Source organism: Ammospiza caudacuta, chromosome 2 (assembly GCF_027887145.1).
Source record: "Ammospiza caudacuta isolate bAmmCau1 chromosome 2, bAmmCau1.pri, whole genome shotgun sequence".
NCBI classification, from domain to species: domain Eukaryota; kingdom Metazoa; phylum Chordata; class Aves; order Passeriformes; family Passerellidae; genus Ammospiza; species Ammospiza caudacuta.
In genome coordinates this window covers 4,783,077-4,803,914 of record NC_080594.1, presented here as the reverse complement: position 1 = coordinate 4,803,914, position 20,838 = coordinate 4,783,077, and the positions used below count along the sequence as shown (strand labels likewise).

General features: G+C 50.2%; 2 protein-coding genes and 2 non-coding genes across 10 annotated transcripts in view; 3 read left to right on the top strand and 1 right to left on the bottom strand.

Moving 5' to 3' along the window:
• RCSD1 (RCSD domain containing 1) overlaps positions 1-8,069 on the top strand; it is a 37,436-nt gene extending 29,367 nt beyond the window's left edge. For 2 of the 4 annotated variants that reach the window (XM_058800192.1, XM_058800190.1), the window contains exons 3-5: positions 2,786-2,857; positions 4,290-4,484; positions 5,021-8,069. In XM_058800192.1, the coding sequence (XP_058656175.1) occupies positions 2,786-2,857; positions 4,290-4,484; positions 5,021-5,728 (975 nt within the window). In that variant the 3' untranslated portion in view covers positions 5,729-8,069. Of the gene's footprint in view, positions 1-1,466; positions 1,557-2,785; positions 2,858-4,289; positions 4,485-5,020 lie in introns of all 4 variants that reach the window. The other 2 variants (XM_058800188.1, XM_058800189.1) reach the window with 2 other exon arrangements.
• A 986-nt stretch (positions 8,070-9,055) lies between these two features.
• On the top strand, positions 9,056-9,127 carry TRNAP-CGG (transfer RNA proline (anticodon CGG)). The gene has a single exon. It is a non-coding gene; the product is annotated as a tRNA-Pro (tRNA).
• A 395-nt stretch (positions 9,128-9,522) lies between these two features.
• On the bottom strand, positions 9,523-9,594 carry TRNAP-AGG (transfer RNA proline (anticodon AGG)). The gene has a single exon. It is a non-coding gene; the product is annotated as a tRNA-Pro (tRNA).
• Positions 9,595-13,467: 3,873 nt separating this feature from the next.
• Positions 13,468-20,838, top strand: part of MPZL1 (myelin protein zero like 1) — a 35,623-nt gene continuing 28,252 nt past the window's right edge. For all 4 annotated transcript variants that reach the window (XR_009276022.1, XM_058825471.1, XM_058825470.1 and 1 more), the window contains exon 1: positions 13,468-13,607. Coding sequence is in view for 3 of the 4 variants with exons in the window: in XM_058825471.1 (XP_058681454.1) it covers positions 13,493-13,607 (115 nt within the window). In the remaining variant the exon portion in view is untranslated. The remainder of the gene's footprint in view (positions 13,608-20,838) is intronic.

The following is a 20,838-nucleotide window of genomic DNA, read 5'->3' as shown; positions in this document are numbered from 1 at the left end:
TCCTGTTGCCAGCACACACAGTCCATCCCATTACAGTAATTTCCTCTTATGAAGGTTTGGGATTTACTTGCACTAAGTCCCTCACCCTTCAGAAGGCAGAAAGTTCCCAGACCTCTCCTGTGTTATCTGCAGACCTCTGCTGCTCCCCAGCCAGGGCAGTGTGGAGGGGCCTCACAGTGCAGAGAAACTCATTTTCTCCAGAGACAGGGGAGCACAAAGTTTCCTGTCTTTTCTCTCCAAGCCATCTGTCACTTCCCCACCAGCTTTCTCAAGCTGGCTTCAGATTAATGACCCAAGGGATGGTCTTTAACCCTTGCTTGGCCCATGCCAGCACAGGGGAATCCTGTCAGCCAGGGAACCTCTGACACATCCACTGTGGCACAGTGCAGCATTTCATGGTTGCAGAATGGTGGGGTTTTCACAAGGCACATTTTTGCTTCCTGGCATGACACCAGGATAAGGGCAGGGCTGCCCTGGACTGCTTAGAGATGCAGCAGTGCCATGGCTGGGTGCAGCACCTCCAGAATTTAAGTGACATCAGGTCCACAGCTCCTCCAAGGCAGCCAACTGTAGAGAGGGCAAAGATGCCATAATCCAACTTTTCACATACCATCCTGTGAGAAGGTAACAAAATTATGCAAATATTTAATTGTGGATATTATCCAAGATTACAGATATTAGCCAGTTATTTTGGATTATTTTTTTTAACACATGAAAAGTGTGTTAACAGCTTGGCAGGACACTACAAGCCTGGCATAAAAATAGAGATAGCTTGGCTGCAAGAGCAGAGCAATGGTTATGTGCTATGCATCCCTCCTTCCTAAGGAGCTCTCTCTTAGTTCTGAGAGCCCAAGGATATTCAGAAGGAATCAGTGTCCCTGCCATTAAGTTGCCTTGCTCCTTCTCCTCTGGAGAATTTGTTTCTTAGTCAAATTTAAGGTTGCAGCTGAGGCCTTGTCCCTGTGCACTGCTTTATGTCATTCGAGAGAGATGAATGGGCTATAATTCTGAAAAAGTCAGAATTCTCCTTTTTGCCCCAAAATATATCAGACATAAAGGAGGAAATCTTGAACCAGGCAGCTGAGACTCAGTGAGAGGAGATCCTGGTAATGACAGGAAAGAGAACAGTAACAACCTCTCCAGTGTGAAGGGGTTTCCAGGAGGATGCTTTGCAGGCAAAGTTTCTGGGAAGGCTTCTCCACCCTCCACAGCTTAGAAGAGTGTGTGTTGCACAAAGAAAAAGATACAAACTGCTCTTCCAACACTAGGACTGGGCTCTACATGCCACAAGCACAGCCATGTGCCAATACCATCTTTTGCTGCCTTTGGATGACTCATTGGGCAGGCTGAGCCAGGTCACTCAGGAGCAGGTCACTCACACAGCATGCCCTTTGGTGCTTGAATTTCACTTCCTTTTTAAGAAACCTGATTTCCCTGCTGCTGAGTTGGTTGTTTTCTTCTCTTAGGTACCACCACATAAGCCAACTCGGAGGAAACCACCATGCTCCCTTCCCCTGTATTCCCACAAAACTGAGACAAGTGACAATGATGAGCAAGTGAGTATCAATTTAAGAGGGGGACAAGGTCTTTCCTCTCTGCAGCCTGTTCCCTCCTGAGACACAAGCTTGGAGGTGGCAGAGAGGTCAGGCTGCAGTCAGAGCCATCAATCAGGCAGCAGCAAACCTGCCCCTGCTCTCACACATGTCCTGACCCAGAGTCAGCCCCATGCTGTTCCCTGCATGGATGCACAGCCCATTCCTAGTGCTTTTGGCTGCTGATGGATCCATCCACTTACCACTGTTGAGGAACCACTGGTATTTATTAGATTTGAACAGGGAGCACCCATGCTGTTTGTTGAGCGTAATGAGGATAATAGTTGTGCTCATGAGATTTTTCCATCTTCAAGGAAAAGGAATAATTAATCCAGAGTGAAGAGAGGGCTTGTTGGCAATACCCACTGAATATTTCTTTAGGACCCTGGAATGAGCAGGTCTCAGTAAGCTGGCTGCTACTTATGAAATTTTACTCTCAGGCCCTCTTTGGTCATTTCTGTCCTTCAGTATTTCAGGGTATGAGGTCTACCCACCAAATTTCACATTGTCACCTGCCCTTAACAAGCAGGTAGTTCTTTGTCCTTCTTATCTGTGAGCTACAGGCTCTTGCTGCCAAAGGAACATTAAGTTTTAAAATGTTAGATTCCTTCCTTTTCTGAAAAAAGTAATATGCCCCTTCTCAAAGCAATGCTCTCTCTTTCTCAAACTGCTTCCAGCCTTTTCATAGCTCTACCTTTCCTGCCATTTAGGCCCTTCCTGCTTATACTAATTGGATATCCTTTAACTTGGTTACTCAAGTGGTGGCAGAAAGTCTTTCCCGTTACAGAAAGTTCACAATATTTGCCAACATTAAGGGTTTAAGAGGTAGAATTTTAATCTGCCTGGTCCTGAAATAATACTAGGAGAAACTGTGCCACAGGCTAGATACTTTAATGAAGGCAGTGTAGGAGCAGAGCCATCCCACATCACCTAACTCAGACACTTCAGACAGCAAGCAGCCCTTTTTGCCCAGAAGAGGGATTCATAAATCTAGCCCTAGGATGACTAGATAGCAAAAGGAGAACAGGGTCAGGAATGAAGAAAAAGAAACTTTAGTGTTGGAGCACTATATAAAGCTTCATTTGCTTCCCTACAAGCAGTTTCTGCTTATCTCTTCCAAGTTTTCTGACTTTATTATATTTCCTCTTTTCCACCTACCATGCTGTGATGTTCTGTTTCATTCTGTTTTGCAGAAGCGGTCGCCAAATGCTTGCCCCATTCCCAAGGTCAAGGTGAAAAGTTCACCCATGATTGAAAAGCTGCAGGTAGGTCCTGGCAGAGCCCACATGGCTTCCCCAGCAGATTAAAACTGATTTACACTGCTGACAGCTCCTTCCCTTGCAGAGGAGAAGGGGATGCAGGAGCCAGGGGTGACAGCCAGGGAAACAGGGCCTCACTGGGGAGGATCCAGCCCCACTACACACAAAGGGGAAGGCAGAGCAGGTCTGGTAATGGTACTGGGCACCAGAAGCAGTCCAGTGATCCCCAGCAGTCCACTGACCCCCATAAGCATGTCAGTGCATGGATCAGGATCATTTGGATTTTGGAGTACATGGCTGGGCATGGGCATGGCAGCAGCTCTGCCTGAGCAGGGGCAGGGCCTCAGTTTAGGTGCAGCTCTTGAGAGAAAGTGAGGGAAGCCCTGGCTGAGACTTCCTCCAGCTCTTTCCTCACAGCAGTGTCACTCACTTGAGTCCCCTGCTCTCCACTGGGGAGCTGGCCTCGAGCACAGGCAGTGACAATCGTGGCAGTGGGGTGTGTGCTCCAGGCAGTGACAATCGTGGCAGTGGGGTGTGTGCTCCAGGCAGTGACAATCGTGGCAGTGGGGTGTGTGCTCCAGGCAGTGACAATCCTGGCAGTGGGGTGTGTGCTCCAGGCAGTGACAATCGTGGCAGTGGGGTGTGTGCTCCAGGCTCTGGCTGTCCCCTGTGTGTGCCTGGGAGCTCTGCACTGCACTTCCCTCCTCTGGATTCCTGCAGCTACACACAGCACACCCAGCACTTCCTGCCCTTTTTTTGCTTCTCTGGTGCCTGATCTGTGCTGCTGAGGGCAGCTCAGCAGTCGATGGCCTGAAGACAGAGTGCCCTGCCCCTGTCAGCCGTCTGTCCCGGCAGCATGTGTCACTCCAGAGCCTCCTGGCCACCCTGACACAACCTGAGCCTATTCATAGCACTGTCCCTCCTGATGCACCCAAGGACATTTGCCTAGGGGAGCTTCCCAGTGAGAGGCCAGCAGGAAGTGTTTTGCCACAGTTAATCACAAGCTCGCTGCTTTCCATGATCTTCTCACAGCTGCACAGGTCAGTCTGCAAGATCAGGCTGGAAAATGCAAGCTCCTCTTGGGCACATGCAGGAAGGTTTAAATCTTGAACCATTGCTGGCTGCTTGTTCAGATTTTCTGCCAGCTCAGCCACTGCACTGTGGTGTATTGGCTGGGTCACTGGAAAATCCCAAAAGGCCTCAGGATGACAAAAGAACATGTCCTGAGTTCCAGCTGCCAGGGAAAGACAAATGTCCAGTCATAACTTCTCTGCCCAGGCTTGTTTGTTGACAGTGTCACCAGGAGGAACCCAGAGCCAGGAGGTCTGTGGCTTGTGACAGCTGAGAGCTGTGGCAGGGCAGGGGTTCCCCTGTGTGGCTGTCGTGTGTAGCACACGCTGCTGCCCCGCATGCCCCTGATGGGCGTTTTTCATTGCAGGCCAATCTGGCTTTTGCTCCAGCTGCTCTGCTGCCGGGAGTGTCTCCCAAAAGCCCTGGGGTGAAAGTCCTGGTTTCTCCATTCAGCACACCTCCCACAACGCCCACCAGCCCAGGGAGCCAGTGCCAGCCCAGCGAGACGCCAGTGAGCTTTGATCAGCCCCCAGAGAGCACGCAGTTGCAGTTCTACAACAAGGTAGGGGATACGTGCTGGGACTTCTCCATTCCACAAGGCTTGCTTATTGCTTGGGGATGAGGGGGAAGAGGAGGCTGAGCCCTCAGTCCTGCTGTAAGAGTGTGGCCAAGAGAGATTTGTGCAGCAGGTTCCAAAGAGCGTTTCAGTGTAGCTGTGTGGAGGCTCCTCTCTGCCAGTGTGTGGGAAGGAAGGGAAGGAGGGGCAGGACCCAGTCACCTCAGCTGGGCAATAATGGGGTGGCTGGTGCCAGGGGCTGCTGTGAGCAGGTGCCAGCAAATGTCTGAGGTGGCTGAGGCTCAGTTTGGAGAGCCACACAGAGTTTCTCAGTTTCTCAGGTGTCACCAGAGCACTCAGCACTTAAGTGAGGAGCTCTAACCTGCATTGACCATCACCAACTGGAGTACAGACTCCTTCCCCAACCTGCCTCATCTGCCTCATTTCAACTGGTGCATCCAGTGGCATTTTCCTGTGTTGTGCATTCCTGCTTTCCATTCCCCTCTCCTGACTGCTTTGCTGTCTGCTTTCCCTGCCCCCAGGTGCGGACGCGAGGATCCATAAAGCGCCGGCCCCCTTCCCGAAGGTTCCGGAGGTCTCTGTCCGAGTACGGAGATGGGGAAGATCTGGGGGTCAGCTTGTCCTCTCCAGAAAATGGTGCCAGGGAAGATGAGGTCTTTGGGCCCAATGGCAAGACAGAGGAGGTGGAAACGGGGAGCAAAGAGCAAAAGGAACGGGCAGGGTCTGATGAGAAGCCAGCCTCAAGGACGGGATCCAGCAGATCAGAGGAGGAAGAAAAAGGGAGCAAAGAGCAGAAGAAACAGGCAAAGTCTGGTGAGAAGCCCCCATCAAGGAGAGGATCCATTAGATCAGAAGATGGGGAAAAAGGGGAAAAGCAGGCAGAGGAAATTACTCCTTGCAAGAATAACACAGGGAATACAAAGGAGGAGGAAGTGTGTCATGATGGCCCAGGAGAGAACTCTCCTCAGCCTCCCTCTGGAAACAATGAGATGAGTGACAGTCCCCAGGGAGAAGAGCAGCAAAGCACTGCCTGTGAACAAGGAAAGGGAGACAAGGAGGAAGCTGAAGCTGAAACAAAGGAGAGCAGTGAGAGCACAGACACACAGAGAACATCAGACACCGAGGAAACAGCGCTGGCACCTGAACCACTGCAGGATGCAGTGGGATTAGGGACTGCCAGTGAGCCTTCAGTGCCTGTCACACAGGACCAGGGCACAGCTCAGCTGTGACACACAGGTAAGATGGGCCAGCGTGGTGGTGGCTCCTGAGGCACCTGAGGGTTTTGCTGTTAGCAGAAATGGCAACTGTGACAGAACACAACAATGATTTTGCTGCTCCCCACATGTCAAAGCCTCAGATCTCAGGCGTGCAGAGACTGTGAAGCAGGGTTCTCAAAACAAGCAGCTCTCCTGGGTGGTGTTACAGAGAGGATGGGAAAGAAGCAAAGCTGATTGTGCATTCAGTATAATGGAGAGGCTCTGCTCACCAGGCACCCTCCTGCATTGCTGTTTTGAAAGCAATCTGAAAGTACTTGCAGTAAAATGCACATTTCCCCAGCAGTAGCCATGTATACACTATATCAGTATGACTCCTTACATATCAATATTTATATGTGTGCACATGTATGTACACATGTGTACATATATATATATATATATTCCCTATGTGTTTAGCTTGTTAGCTTTGCCAGCAAACCCAGGGCACCCCAGTTTCATGATCAGCTCTGAAAGCATGCAAGCATGGCCCTTTGCCACTGTAATAAAAGAGGATTTCCCCTGGCTGAAGCAGGCCTTGTTCCATGCTCCTCCTTGTGTGTTCTGTAACCACTGATGACATAGCCACAGATGCCTGAGGATGTGTCTTGTCCCATCTCAGCCACCTCCTCTTCAAATGCTTCCTTGGTTTGGCCAGGAGCAGCTGAAGGAAGGATTCCCATGGTCAGGCTGCAGCTCACCTTTGCCTCCTAGCACAGCAACCACCAAAGCACCCCCAGCACTCCCCAGCACTGTTCTTCGCTTAGACCCATGATTATTTTTCATTATTTCCTTACTTATTTTCCCCTCTCAAAAGGACACACCCAATCAGGGCAGAGGAGACTTAACATGTGCATAGGAGCCACCCAACCCAGTCGAGATGGAAGGCACTGGAAAACCTTCAGTGGCAGGAGAGGAGCAGAATGCAGAAGTCCCCTGAGGTCCAGACTCATCACAGAGCTGAGTGGCCACTCTCTGGCTCTCTGCTTGGCACCATCATGTTGTGGGACAGCTGGGACAGGAGGCTGTTTGCAATCTCCTCAGGGTTCAAAACTCAGGTGTTGGCTGGAGTTCCTTGGTGATATTTGGGGACCTGATACCCACTGTCCTGGAGACAACAGCCACCACCACTGACAGTCCTTCTGCTTCTTCATCCTGCTCCAAAATGTCTTTTTCTTCTCCCCTGCAGTGGTCTTGGATGAAGTTCATCAGTTACATACATACATACATGTACAGTGCCTTTTTGGTAGCTTCTTTGGGTTTTAAAACTTCAGTAAATAATGTTTTAGCAATAGGAAACATAACTGTTTCTCCATATGTGTTCTATGGCAGACAATGTGAACCCTGATACAAGGAAAACTCCTAGAACATTGATCATAAAAATATATAAATATAAAATATAAAAATAAAATCCCTTTGAAGTGGGCTGATCTGTGAAACAGCCACCTGTGGTAGGCTGGTAGGTCCTGTGTGCTTCAGCTTTGGGGTGCTTTTAGTGTGGTGGAAAATGACAAGCAGCAGATTGTATGCAATGAAAAGACATGCTGAGTAGGTCAATAGGGCAGGTTCTCTTATCTGGCTCTGGGCTCCAGTCCAGATTTAGAAGGGCTGCTTGTCCCTCTGTCTTTCTCACTTCCAAACCCTACCCAGTCTGTTTTGAAACTTCTGGTGTGTGGCCACCAAGAGCCAGTCATTACAGAAAGCATCCCAGCTTCCTGGAACCAGCCAATTCATTGTGTGCAGGTCAAAGAAGAAGTCTTAGCTGGCTGAATTTCCAGTGGCATTGCCTGGCTGAGTTGGTGAAGCTCAGGCAGTCAGTCCCCCCAAAGTATTTATGCGCTGTACTAGATTTGTATTCACTCTTGGGCTACTGAAAGTCATGGGCTGGCAGTCACTGCAGTTTAAATCTGGAGGATATTTGGGGGAAGGTGGATGTCAGAGCCTTGCTTGACCAGTTTCCTGACAGCAGTGCCTGGAGCTGCGTTGGCCACACAGAAAATGTCCATACTGTGACGTGGACTGAGGTCACGCTTACTGGGACCTCAATTATCATGGGCTGGTTGGCAGACACGACCTCCACACCCTTTTGAGCCATGCTGTGGAGCCCTGTTGGCTTTGAATCCATTTTAATCTGCTTGCTGTAGCTTGTATTCCAGGCAGGCTGCAATCGCTGGCTGCCCCTGTTCCCTCTGTCAGCACAGTGGATGTGAGTGGTTGTGCCTTACTGGACATAGAGATACATGTGTGCCTGTGCAGAGAACGTGTGTGTGTGTCCCGAGCACGGGAATGGAAATTGAGGGAGAAACGGAATAAATAAATGGTGGAATAAAACCAAAGCAAAACAAAAATCTCTGTGTTTTTTTTCCTCCTGGAAAAATGAAGAAGCCTAAGGAAGAATGGACAGAACTGGTAGTAGCAGGCAAAAAAAGGGGTGAGATTTCCACTGGCATTAGGGCTTCAAAATTTAAATTTAATATGAGAGAGCAACTACTGAAGAACAGGGAGGAGTAGGACTTTTTGAAAAAAGTCTGGAATGCAGAGGCGTGGAAACACGAGGATGTCAGGAAGCATTAGCAGGACAGAGCACATCAGGGACACGCGGGATTCAAGCCAGGGGGGTGCTGTGTGCTCAGAGCCCCCGGGGTGGTGCTTGCGGCTCCCGTGGGCGCCTGTCCCGCCCGTGGGTCAGCCCGGGAGGCTCCGAGCGCACCGGGACACGCGGGGGGACCCACCCGGTGCGACCCCTCCGCGCCGCCAGGGGGCGCAGCGCAGGCGCGGCCCGGCACGAACCAAACCCGCTGGGGGCGGGGGGGATGGGGGGCGTTGGGTTGTCCCATTCCTCCGCCTCCCCTGGGAAGGAACTCGCCCGGCTTCCAGCGCCACCGCGCGTGGAACGGGAGCGGGAATGGGAGTGGAAGTGGGGATGGGAATGGGAAGGCTGCGTTCTTCCTGCGCCCCTCGGATGAGCGCGGAGCGGGGTGTGCGCGGGGGAAAGCGGCGGAGCGCCGCGCGGGCCGCTGCCCCCCCCGCGGACACGCGGACCCGTCGCTAACGAGCGGAGCCGTAGGGTCGGGGGAGGGCGATGCCAGGGATTACCCTGGGAAAGGTGACGGAGAGGGCGAGCAGGGAGAAATGGCCGCGGCCCCCGCAGTTCGGGAGAGCAGCAGTGTGCTCCGGAGCGCTGGGAAAAGCCGCCGGCGGTGGTCGGCAAGGACCGACCCACACTAACGCTGACGCGGGCAGCCTGGGCGGGAGGAGGTGGAATGACAGTGAAGTGCTGAGCTGGGAAAGTACCGACAGAGCGGCTCGTTGGTCTAGGGGTATGATTCTCGCTTCGGGTGCGAGAGGTCCCGGGTTCAAATCCCGGACGAGCCCGCCGGGAAAGGGATGCGCGAGCCCCCTTCCTATATTTTGCTGGCCCGGGGCCCTCCTGCGCTTTTGCGCCTCGGGGCCGCCACGAGCGGGACCGGGGGCGCGGGGACGGCGCTCGAGCCGCTACGGTGAGTCGAGCCTGAAGGGCGAGGAGCGGCCCCGCAGCGCTGGCTCCATGAGGAGGAATGCGGGGTCTGCCTGGGAAAAACTGGAGTAGCGACGCCCGGTGCCAGACGAGGAGGAGCGGCCTGTCCTTGGTGGGTTCTTTAAAGTTTTTCTTGCACTAGAAAAGAACGAGTGGGTGTCGTTGTCAGTCCCCTCCGTGCCCCTTCGCCGTGTGCGGGAGCCGCCGCTGCTGCGGAGAAGATTAAAAAAAAAAAAAAAAAAAAGAAAAACTCGGGCTCGTCCGGGATTTGAACCCGGGACCTCTCGCACCCTAAGCGAGAATCATACCCCTAGACCAACGAGCCGCCATGAAAAGGTGTTTCTCTGCCCTGTAGAGGAACGCTGCGGTGGCGTGGCGCCGCGCAGCCCCTGTCCAGGACAGCTCCGGCCCGTCCCAATTCCCGCGCTGCTCCTGGTTCGTGAGGGGGCACAGCCGCTTCCCTCCGGCTATAGCTCTGGCCTGTCCCAACTCCTGCAGTGCTCCCGGTCCCTGAGGGGGCACAGCCGCTTCCCTCCGGCTATAGCTCTGGCCTGTCCCAACTCCTGCAGTGCTCCCGGTCCCTGAGGGGGCACAGCCGCTTCCCTCCGGCCGCCGGCGCTCCCCGGGCCTCTGAGGGGCAGCCCCGTCTCCCTGTGGCTGTGGAAGCTGCTCGTAGGCGGCGAACCACGGACCGCGGCAGCCAGGCCACAAACTCCAGCGCGGCGAGGGGAAATCCGTGGTTCATTTCCATCATTTCAAACTGCACCACAGCCGGGTAGAGGTAACGTCACTTTCCTAACTTACAGATGATGATTTTATGCGGAGCTGTTTAAACAGAGAGTCTTGGAACGCGGATGTTGGCCAGGGTGGAGGTCACTGTTACCTTGGCCTTTGCCTCTCTACAGTAACAGCCTCTAAACTCATTTTGCCTACAGTCCAATATATTCCAAGAAGCTTGGGAAAAGGTAGGAGGAAGAGACAGGAAGACAAATTGCTTCTATTTTATGTGCTTTCTTACGTATCGAGGTTATCAGGAAAGGTTATCATGACTGAAATTGCTCCTTAGCATCTATTCAACACTGCAATAGCTCATCAATCCCGTCCTTTTCCATCCTAAGTTTTCCTGAGAACACTTATCCTTGCATAGTGGGTGATTCAAGACATTCTTCCCAATCAAAATATGAAAAAAGTCAACTAGTTGAAGATAAGACTGAGAGGGGATCTTGTCAATATTCATAAATACCTCAAGGGTGAGTGGCAAGAGGATGGTGCCAGGCCCTTTTCTGTGGTGCCAGTGCCAGGATGAGGAGCAGTGGCCACAAATTAAATCACAAAAAGTTCCACTCAACTTGAGGTAGAACTTCTTTGTGCTAATGGGCCAGAGCACTGGAACGGCTGCCCAGAGAGGCCATGGATTCTCTTTCTCTGGAGATATTTAAACCCCACCTGGACATTTCCTTGTGCAATCTGCTCAAGGTGACCCTGCCTTGGCAGAGGGTTGGGCTGGGTGATCTCCAGAGGTCCCTTCCAGCCTCAACAACACTGACTCTGTGAAAAATAGTTTCCCAACTCTTCAAAGTCTGTATGCAATAACTGTGCTGCTGCCAGCTCTTGAGTTTTGGAAAAAACCCTGTGTTTCTGTTTAACCAAAGTAAACATGAATGTGGCATTATCTGCTAGTCACAGTTTCTCCCAACTTGCAGAAGAAAAAATATTGCTGTGAGGGACACAAAATGCTTTCTTGTACAAATAGAGCCTGTTTTTTCCCCTTTTTCTCTCATGTTCTTCTATTACTAATTCAAAGTGAGTGTGTTGGGTGGGATATTTTTTGCAGGAGTGCATATCTTTGCACACTAAACAGTGTACACTGTACAATTCCTCTAGGACATACAGAGATGCAGGCTAAAGAAAAAACAGTCAAAACCATTAAAAATGTAAAATCAGTCTAAAATTTTCTTTTCCTCCTCCTAGAAATTAATTACCTCCTTTTTTTTAAACACCTAAATCCTCTAAGCTACTAGAAACCTCTCCAAAACAAAGGTTAATAAGGCTAACAAAGGTTTGAATTTCTAACACACACAGGAAGAAGAGGCAATATATGTTCCCAGGGACAAATTAAGTTGTTTGTACCCTGTTTCCTCTCTGGAAGTAGCAGAAGAGAATGATTTGATAATATCTATCTGGATAAAGAATTTTCTGCTGTAAGTAGACCAGATATTGTCCCAGGTGTTCTGTGTACTGAACACCTGTGTTACTACACAACAAACAGGGAAGTCAGGGCTGCTCCTGCAGCAATGTGATCCCAGCTCTCTCAGGGAAGGGACAGGGTAGGTGAGGGCTGTGTGTGGCCAAATCAGGTTTAGGACACAAAAAGGGAACATGTGAGCTCTGTGAATAAGAAAAATGCAATTTTTTAATTTTTATTTTTTTTTTTTTTTTTTTTTTAGGTTTACTATCTTGCAAAATTACCCAGAAGGGTGAAGCTTGGCCTCTTCAGAGGAGTGAACAGTTTTAAAGTGTGCAGTACTGAAGGAGCTGGAGGTGAGCAGGGATCTCTGATACTGAGGTGCTTCCATGCTGGTAAGAGCACTTCCAGCCTCCCAGGAGAGCAGTTAGGCTGGGTGGAGATTCCATGGAAAGGAAGAGCTCAGAGGAAGGATTGAGGAAAAAGGGCTTGGAATGAAAATGTTATCACTGCTTATCAGTTTCTGCCCCATTTGGAAAGCAGGGTATTGATGGATTGGCTGAAGACCCACCCACCAGGGAAGTCAAATGAGGTGCCAGCCAAACAATTTCCCTGTGATATTTCCCTGTAACACAAAGAGTTGCCTGTGCTGTTGATATTTATTCCCAAGAGGTGCCCTGGATTTCTGCTGGGCTGGGTTTCTGGAAAACACGTACAACAGTTAGATGAGGAATGTGCTCCAGAGCTTTCCCTTAGGGTATAAATAATGGATGCACAAGCTGTTACATTTTAAACCCCACGAGAATTTTAAGGTGGTGTCTGGCATCACAGCTGGAAAGAAAATAATCTGCCTGTGTTTTTGCAGGCTTGCTTTGTCACAGCTCAGCATGGCACAGAGTGACTTTTCCTGTGGCCTCTTTCACCTGCAGATGTGATGAGGTGTCCAGGGAGCGGCAGAGAAACTGGTGGCACAGGGATCTGGGTGAGGACCAGCATCCATGGAGCACTGGGATGAGCAGAGCACCCCCCAGGCTTGTGGAGCTCAGGGATGCAGTGAGCAACAGCCCTGAGATATGACTCAGCTTGTGCAACTTCTTTAAAATGCATGGTTGGGAAAGCATGCATGATGAAACCGCTGTGGTCCTTACGGGCCACAGTCACCCCACAGCTCCTGGCTGTTCTTGGCCACGGGAAGCACAGCTCCACTGGAGTGACTGTCACCTTTGTGGCTCTCAGTGATGCTCCAGACAGGTTCAGTGCCAGCTGGAATGGTTGGTACCGTGCCTCCAAAGGCACTTGGACAAGCTTCCTGCACTGCAGGGTGAGTGTTGGGCAGTGCCAGGGCTCGGGGCAGCCCCGTGAGGAGTGGCTGAGGGGATGTTCAGCCTGGAGAAAAGGAGGCTCAGGAATGACCTTATTGCCCTCTACAACCATCTGAAAGGGGCCAGGTGGGGTTTGACCTTTTCAGCCACAGGACAAGGAGGGCAGGGCCTCAAGCTGCACCAGGGGAGGTTCAGGTTGGACATTTGGAGGAATTTCTTCACAGAAAGGGTGATGAGACATTGGAATCGGCCACCCAGGGAGGTGCTGGAGAGGTGCTTAAGGAAAGGCGGGACGTGGCAGTCAGTGCCGTGGTGAAGTTGATATGGTGGCGTTGGGTCCTAGGTTGGGCTGGATGCTCTCACAGGTCTTTCCCAGCCTCGCCGACCCGGCGATCCTGTGATCCAGCGTTTCTGCGTCCCCCGGGATGCGCCGGCGGGAGCGGCCCCGCAGCGCCCGCGCCCTCCGCAGCACCGCCGGCCGGCCGCGGGGGGGCGCCAGCGGCGCGCCCGGCTGGGGGGCGGGACAGCGCCTTCCCTGCGTCCATAGGTCATCTGGGCTTGACTGATGGCTCTCTTGTCCAATCACTTTGGAGCAGCGGGGCAGGGCGCGGGCGGGGCGAGCGCGGCGCGGGGGGTGTGTGTGATTGACGGCATCAGCGGCCAATGGGCGGGCGGGGCAGGGGGCGGGGGCCGGGCCCCAGGGCCGGGGGCGGACAATGAGGGCGCCGCGGGGAGGCGGCGGCGGCTGGAAGATGGCGGCGGGCGGAGGCAGCGCGGGGCGGCCCTGCGCGGCGTGGCTGCTGATCGCCGCCGCCGCCGCCCTCACCGCCGGTGAGTCAGGGACCGAGGGAGGGCCGGCCGCCGGTTCGCCCTTCAGCGCCGCTGCCGGGGCCGAGGGCGGTTCCGCGGGCAGGGCACGGCTCGGCTGTGCCGCTCGCTGCCCGCCCGGTTCGGAGCCGGGCTGGCGGCGGCCGAGGACCCCCGTCCGCACCGGGGGAAGGGTCGGTGTGCCGGGACAAAGCCCTCGGAGCCGGCGTGGGCAGGGCAGGGGTGCCGCGATGCCGGGGCAGTGGTGCGCGGCGGCCCCGTGTCAGCGCTGGCTCCACAGAATCCGTGAGCTTGGGAAGGATCCCCGAGATGATGGAGCCCAGCCGGGAGCGGGCGCCGCCGTGGGTCCTTCCCCGGGGAAGCCGCGGCGTGACCGAGCCATGGGGACGCTGGCGTTGTGGTGAATGGCTTGGTTCGGTCAGCGGTGAGGAATTTGGGTGGAGGGGAATTGTGTCAGTCGGGTGATGCACTCATGACTCGTAGAGGTGGAAAGTGCAGAATCGCTGAACGGGTCGGGTTGGAAGGGAGCACAGCGGGGTCATCTGGGCCAGCCTCCCTGCTCGGGCAGGGTCATCTCGGAGCACATGGCACAGGATTGGATCCAGATGGTTCTGGAATATTTCCAGTGAGTACAAGGCTGTGGAGCAGTAGGAATTGCAAAAGTGATGCTTCATTCCTCTGGGGCTTATGTTCTCAAAGGGTTCCGTGCATCACTTGGGCTCGACAAGTTACACGCATTTCCCATGCTAGCACGCTGTGTGTGCGTGCTGGGCATGGACAGTGAGGGAATATCCAGTATTATATGCCCCAAATGATGGATATGTATCCAATGATGGATATTTTGGGTTGGCAGCACTTTCTTAGTGGATAAAACTTTGTGAAGTATCTCAGTAGGAGACATTAAGAAACCTGATGCCTCCTCAATTTGTCCAGAAAACTGTGTAAAACCATAAGTCTGTCTGGGAAGAGGTTTATTAAGAAACTGTGCTTAGTAAGGAGCTTAAAATTTATTTCCTAGAATTTTAGAATGGTTTGGGTTGGACCAAATCTTAAAGATAATCTTGTTCCAATCTCATTGCCATGGGCAGGGACATTGTCTACTAGACCAGATTGCTCACAGCCCCATCCAGCCTAACCCTGAACACTTCCAGCGATGGAGTGTCCAGAAGCTCCCTGGTCAACCTGTTCCAGTGTTTCCCTGCCCTTACAGCAAAGAACTTCCTCCTGATATCTAATTCCTATTATTATTCCTCTTCCTAAATATATTCCCAAAGGGCATTGTTTGCATTTGTTTAAGATGAGTGCATTTTGCAATAAAGAGGTAGAGATTGCTAAGGCTTCCTGTGTGTCTTCAGACAGACTTATCATTCAGGATTAAGTAGGTAGATGTGAAATATGCATGTATTACAGTAAAACTGAGATCTTTGGCAATATGTATGGAGGCAAGAGGAGAAGGAAGCATATTTTCCCCTGACCACAACAAAAGGTACAGCTACAGTAATGCTGTGGGTAGATGGGAGTATTAGATCATTGTAGCAGGTCTGAATTTAGTCCTGTGTTGGCTTCTTCCCTCCTTGCACATCCTTACTCCTCCTGTCTGCTGTGTAAAACAAGGTTTACATCTTTACATGGGAATAAGTGATCAGAGTGCAGGCTCTTCACCTGTTTTGCATACCCAGAGGAGTTTGGTGATGGAAGGAAAAGATGACCTTCCCCTGAGTTTGGGGTGCTAAGGAGTCCTGGGTAATCAGTGCTGTGCATTTCTTCTTGCCTGTGTCATTCAGGCCCCTGATGTTTTTTCAAGGGCCCTCTTCCCATTCCCTTTCCTCGTGCTGGGTTTTCCCCTCGTGAGAGGTTCAGAAATCCAGACCTGCCTTTTTGGCAGGGCCAGGAGTGGTGTTTGCAGAGGGCTGTGCTGCTCCCTGGCTCAGGTGTGGTGTGTGATGTGCTGCACACGTGGCTGCTCTGCTCCCTCTTCATCTGCTCCATGGCAGGTCTGCTCCTGTGGCCAGGAGCCTGCGCTGAGACAGGAGTATTGCTCAGGGTGCTCTGCTCTGCAGGCCCCTTTAAACACCACAGCCTGCTCTGCCAAGCCTGGTTGCTTCACAGCTAGGCACAGCTAACACAGTTGTGGGATTATTTTCATGTGTGCCCCTGCATGTGTGGGTTAGGAGTTGATCTTGCTTCTTTATGCTCAGTCATCTGAAAACCCCAATCCTTCAAGAGTGAAGGATCATTGTCAGATGTGCTGTCTGTGATTCTGGGGACATTTTGTAGCATAAATTGTTAATCTAGGTATAATCTCTTCTGTGCATGAGTGAGCCTGGAGCAAACAGCCAAGAGTATCAAGAAAATGGAGTATTTTGCAATTGTGCATTTGTAAGCCGTGTAATTATGACTTAAAGTGGTATCCTGCCTGTGTCTGACTTGAGGGTGGTGCCTCATTACTCCTGATAGTCTCAAAAATGTCTAGATATTACTGGAAAGAATAATTATGATATTTTTATTATTCTTTTTGATACCAACAAAGCTTGATCATTTTTGAAATTAATTTTCTCCTACCACCCCTTTTATACACACGCATACAAGTGCACGTGGGCACATCCACATGGGTCAGTAACAAGCAGAGCATTGAGATGTTAAACAGCTCAAGTGCCTGTTACTGCTTGGAGCTCATTTCAGTTGCTGCTTGAAATGTTTCCTGAAAATAACAGTGTAAGTCAGGGTTGCAATGCTCACTTGGTGCCTGTGCCAGCTTCAGTCAGAATTCCCGTAGTCACCCCCGTCAGAAGCTGTTAGTCCTTTTAAGCTCAGCCCACTGATGCTGCAGGTGGGAAAAATGCCTTGCCTGCTCTGCTCAGTGGGTTCTGCAAAGGCAAAAGCTGCATAAACTCTCAGCTCACCTTGCTGGCAGCAGCAGCAGCAAAAAGTTCTTGAATATGTTGAAAAGTCTGTACCTTAATGTTTGGGTGATAAAATGAGGTAAGATAGACAGATGCTCCTTGGCTCCAGCTACCCAGCAGACTGTCTCTGACAATTAATTGTGTAACTAATAGCATAGCTGTGTTGCTTGTTTAATGCAATTAATTAGAATGAATTGTATTAAACAGCAATTCCACTGCCTGTCTGTGGACCCATCTTGTCCTGACTAGTGCTGGATATCCTGTGTCCCATACAGACTTGAGATGGAAGACCAAAAAAATGAAACCTGTTATTGTCCTGTGCTGTTTGTCTCGGAAGATTTTAGTCTGAGTAGTTTCTAAAGGCTTACTGTTTTTCTGGAGAAGTGACCTATAGATCATCATCAGGCCATCTATCCAGAACTTATTATTAGCCCCTGTAGTGGGAGTTCTCCAAGTGTGCTGTGATGTGATGTGGTTTCATCATGTATGGCATACATTAATATACCTGCATGTAGATAACAAAATAAACAGCCTGGTATGAAAGAAAATACATTTTTGAACTATTGAATGCTAACTCAGGATATCCTAGGAATACATCAGAAAGCTGGAAGCTCTGTGTGTGAAAACACTAACATCCTTATGGCATCTATCCTTTTGTTTTCTGTTTGGTTTTGGTGTGTGTGGTTTGTTTGTCTGTATTATTTCAGTGGTCTGGGTTAGTGGCACCCCACAATAAGTGATTAGCACCATGGAGAGGATGTGAATGTCTTGTGTGAGAGAAGGCTGTGCCAGGAGAGGACAAGAAGTTTTGAACTGGCTTTATTGCCAGCAAAGGGACTTGGGGAGCTCTAACTGCAGTGATTCACTGTTATCTCCAACAGCAGTCATGTGGAAAAGCAAGTGTTTACTCAGATTAGGGTTTAACAGTAAGCAGTACCCACAGCACAGATGATGTGGCAATGCATCCTAAGGCAGGGTAAACACCAGTACTTTTTGCTGAGCAGGTTGAAAGAAAGTTTTTGCCTCACAATCTCTTTTATCTTTAAAGGGCTATTCTGTTACTTGTCCTGAATAAGCTTTTTTTTTTTTAAATGGAAAATGTTTATATCAAATGAATGTATTGGTACTAATCTGGGACAGAATTAATTTTGGATGGTGCTAAGTTTTGGACATCTGGTGAAAAGAGCCTCCATAACAATGTTTTGCATTGGCTTGCACACCCCAAGGCCTCTTTTGTCACCCCTCCCTGCCAGCAGATGGGCTGGGGGGGCACCACAGCAGTCATGGTCAGCAATTAAAGCTGGGAAAAGGAGGAAGGGGCTGTTTGGAATTACAGCATTTGTCTTCCCAGTCACTGTTATGCCTGACAGAGCCGTTCTTTCCTGGAGGTGGTGACCACCTGCCTGCTGATGGAAGCTGATGGGTGATGGCTTGTTCTTTCCCTGTTAGAGTTTTTATCTCAGCCCTCAAGTTTTTCACTTTTACAGTTCCAGTTCCCTCCCTGGTCTCGCTGGGGTGTGAGTGAGGGGCTGTGCAGAGCTGAGCTGCCTGCTGGGGTTAGCCCACAGTCCTTGTACATTGTTCCCTTTGGCTGCTGTGCCTCAGCTCCTGCATTTTTATGGATCTGTTGAGTTGGCACTTTCCACCTGGTGCTGCTGCTGGATTTTGGCTTTAAGTGCATGAGGAGAGCTGGAAGGCTGTGGTTGTTCTTGTGAGCTCCCTTTCCTCCTACCCTGCAGAGAAAGATGCTTTGTGGTACATTTACTGATGCTTTACATACTGGTGTTAAGGGGCATGAAGGGAGCTTGCCTGGAAACACTGGTTGTACCCTACCTTTTGTGTTTCAAAGCAGATTGAGATTCTGATCCTTAAGGGAGGGTTAAACTCTGGGCAGTGTAGCAGTTGCCAGTGCTTGGTGGTGCTTTCAGTTCATGAGGTGGAGGTAAATCAGGGCAGGTCATCTCCATCCAGGTGGGTGAAATGGCCATTGCTGGAGGCATTTACTGTTGGCTGCAAGCCACCTGTTATTCAGTAACTTGTTTTTGTAATGTGGGGAAGTGAAAGGTGGTGAACAACCCACTTGGCAGTAAATTCCATAAAGCTGCATGTGCAGCAGGAGTTTTAAAATCTGACTGGTTTCTGCGTCTGGAGGTGTTCAGATCAAGGTCTGGCAGGGTGGAAGGCACTGCTCCAATCCAAGGGATGGCTGTAGAAATCACCCCACGTGTAAACTGGGAAAGTGATGTAGTGTGCTATGAGGAAGGCCATAAATTCTTCACGAAGGAAATGTTCCTGGGAAAAACCAGCTGAATAGGCTCCTACTTGGTGCTTCCTAACCCTCCTCAGTTGTACAAAAGAGTGTACAGTGGACTGGGCTAGGGTGTTGGTCTGGTTTGAAAGAAAACAATGGTGAAAGGGCTGTTTTGAACACAGATGAGTTCCTGATCAGATTCATCTCATTCTGACTGTGCATGTGAGCTATTTAAATTGGCACCACCACTGACAAATTCTTGTGGAACAATGCTTTGAAATATTTAGCATGGGCTTTTCCTTCTGGTTTTGTGGTTGTGCTGCTGCAGGTTATAGCTGGTTATGAGTTTGCTCAGCAGTTCAGTAGCAAGTAAGTGTGAGATTGCTGCAAGCTTGGTGCCAGAGCTGGCTGCAGATGTTCAGCAGTCCATGGATCAGTAAGGAATCTGGTCCTCCAAGGGCTTTGGATTGGCTTGAACTGCTGAAGTAAGCTCTAGTCACACCAGAACAGATTGGCTGCATGAATACCCTGTCAGCTGAGGAGGGTGAGCACTTCAGTGATGTAATTTCATTTTTCTTACTGCTCAGTTAAATGGTAGCATTTTATTTAAGAGGTTTTAATTGAGTCTCTCTGTATACAGGGAAAAAAATTTGTGCTCACTTGGCAAGAGATGGGCATGATTCTGGTTCAGGAATGATGGCAGGTGGGAGTGAATGCTCATGGAATGCTAATGATACCTTGGATGGTGCAAAGTGCAGCTTTTGCAGATGTTTCTTGCTGTGTGTATGGGCTGAGCTGGTTGCAGCTTTGTGAATTGGTTACTGTAAAAGGGTCAGGAAAAGGGCAGCTCCCTATGTCTGATATGTAGGCTTTGCACTGTGTGTCCCCATGAACATACAGTGTATCCACATCCCTTGTGTATCCACTGCCTGGTTTGTTTTGGAAATTGGTAGTTCCCATGCTGCTAATGATGGATTTTGTGAAAAAGATGCTGCATGCCATCAGCAGTTGGCAACATGACTGGTGTTTTTAACATAATTTCACTTGAGATGGTATTAATAGCCCAAAAAAGAAAAAAGCCTGCAGGGAAGCTTTTGTCCCAGCCAGCAATATGTCAATCTCTACTGTCCACTCCATGGATTTGGGTTTTGCTGTTGTTTGGTTGTGGTTTTTTAGTCTACAACTTCTGATCCTTAATACTCTCATTTTCTTAGTAGTTGTGACAGTTTTAGTGGATTGCTATAGCAATTTTAGGAAATGCTTGTGATGGTGGGATGCTTTTTTTATTCTCTGTGCCGTGTGTTGAGATGTTTACCCAGTTCCTCTCAGTTCTTGAGCTAAGTAAGCTTTATTCCCTATTTGTGGGGAAAAATCTGGTGTATTTCAAGGAGACTTTTCTGTCCTTTCTGGCTTTCTGTAATCTGTGTTCCTATTTTCTGACATCTTTACTTGTGTCCAGAAAATAATGTGCTACGTTTTTAAGTGGCTCTGTTGGTTTTGCAGGCTTAGAGGTAGAAGAGCTGCCATCAGCTGTTCCAGGTACCCTTTGCACTTTGAACAGCTTTACTTAACTTGCCCCCTTTGGGTTCTCCACTCTTTTGGTTTGGCTTTGTCAACAAGAACTGTTTACTTGCATTTGAGGTCTTGTAAACTTACTTGGGCATGGAAGGAAAACCACTTCAGGGCTGTTGAGCAGAAAAGTGCAGTGTGTGGTTTGGAAAGTACCTGAGCTGCTGGTTGGTGTCCCAGCCTGCAGCACAGGCAGGGAAGTGTTGCTGAGTGATCCCCAGGGAAAAGCACTGGAAGTAACCAGAAGTTACTTGCCTCGAGACTGAGTATCTGCCCAAACCTGACGTGTGAGTGGTGCTGTAATAGGAGCATGAAGCCGTGCAGCTACACTGCTTGTTCATGGTTCTGAGCACCTTTACAAGCATCTCTGTTTTATGAGATGAGAGAGTTGAGAGAGTGATGTAGCAGTGAAATTATTTCCTCAGGACTGAACAAGAAATCTGTTGCCTGGCAAGGGAGCTCAGGCAATTTTTGCTGTTTCTCATTGTTCTAATTTCTGGTTAAAGCATGG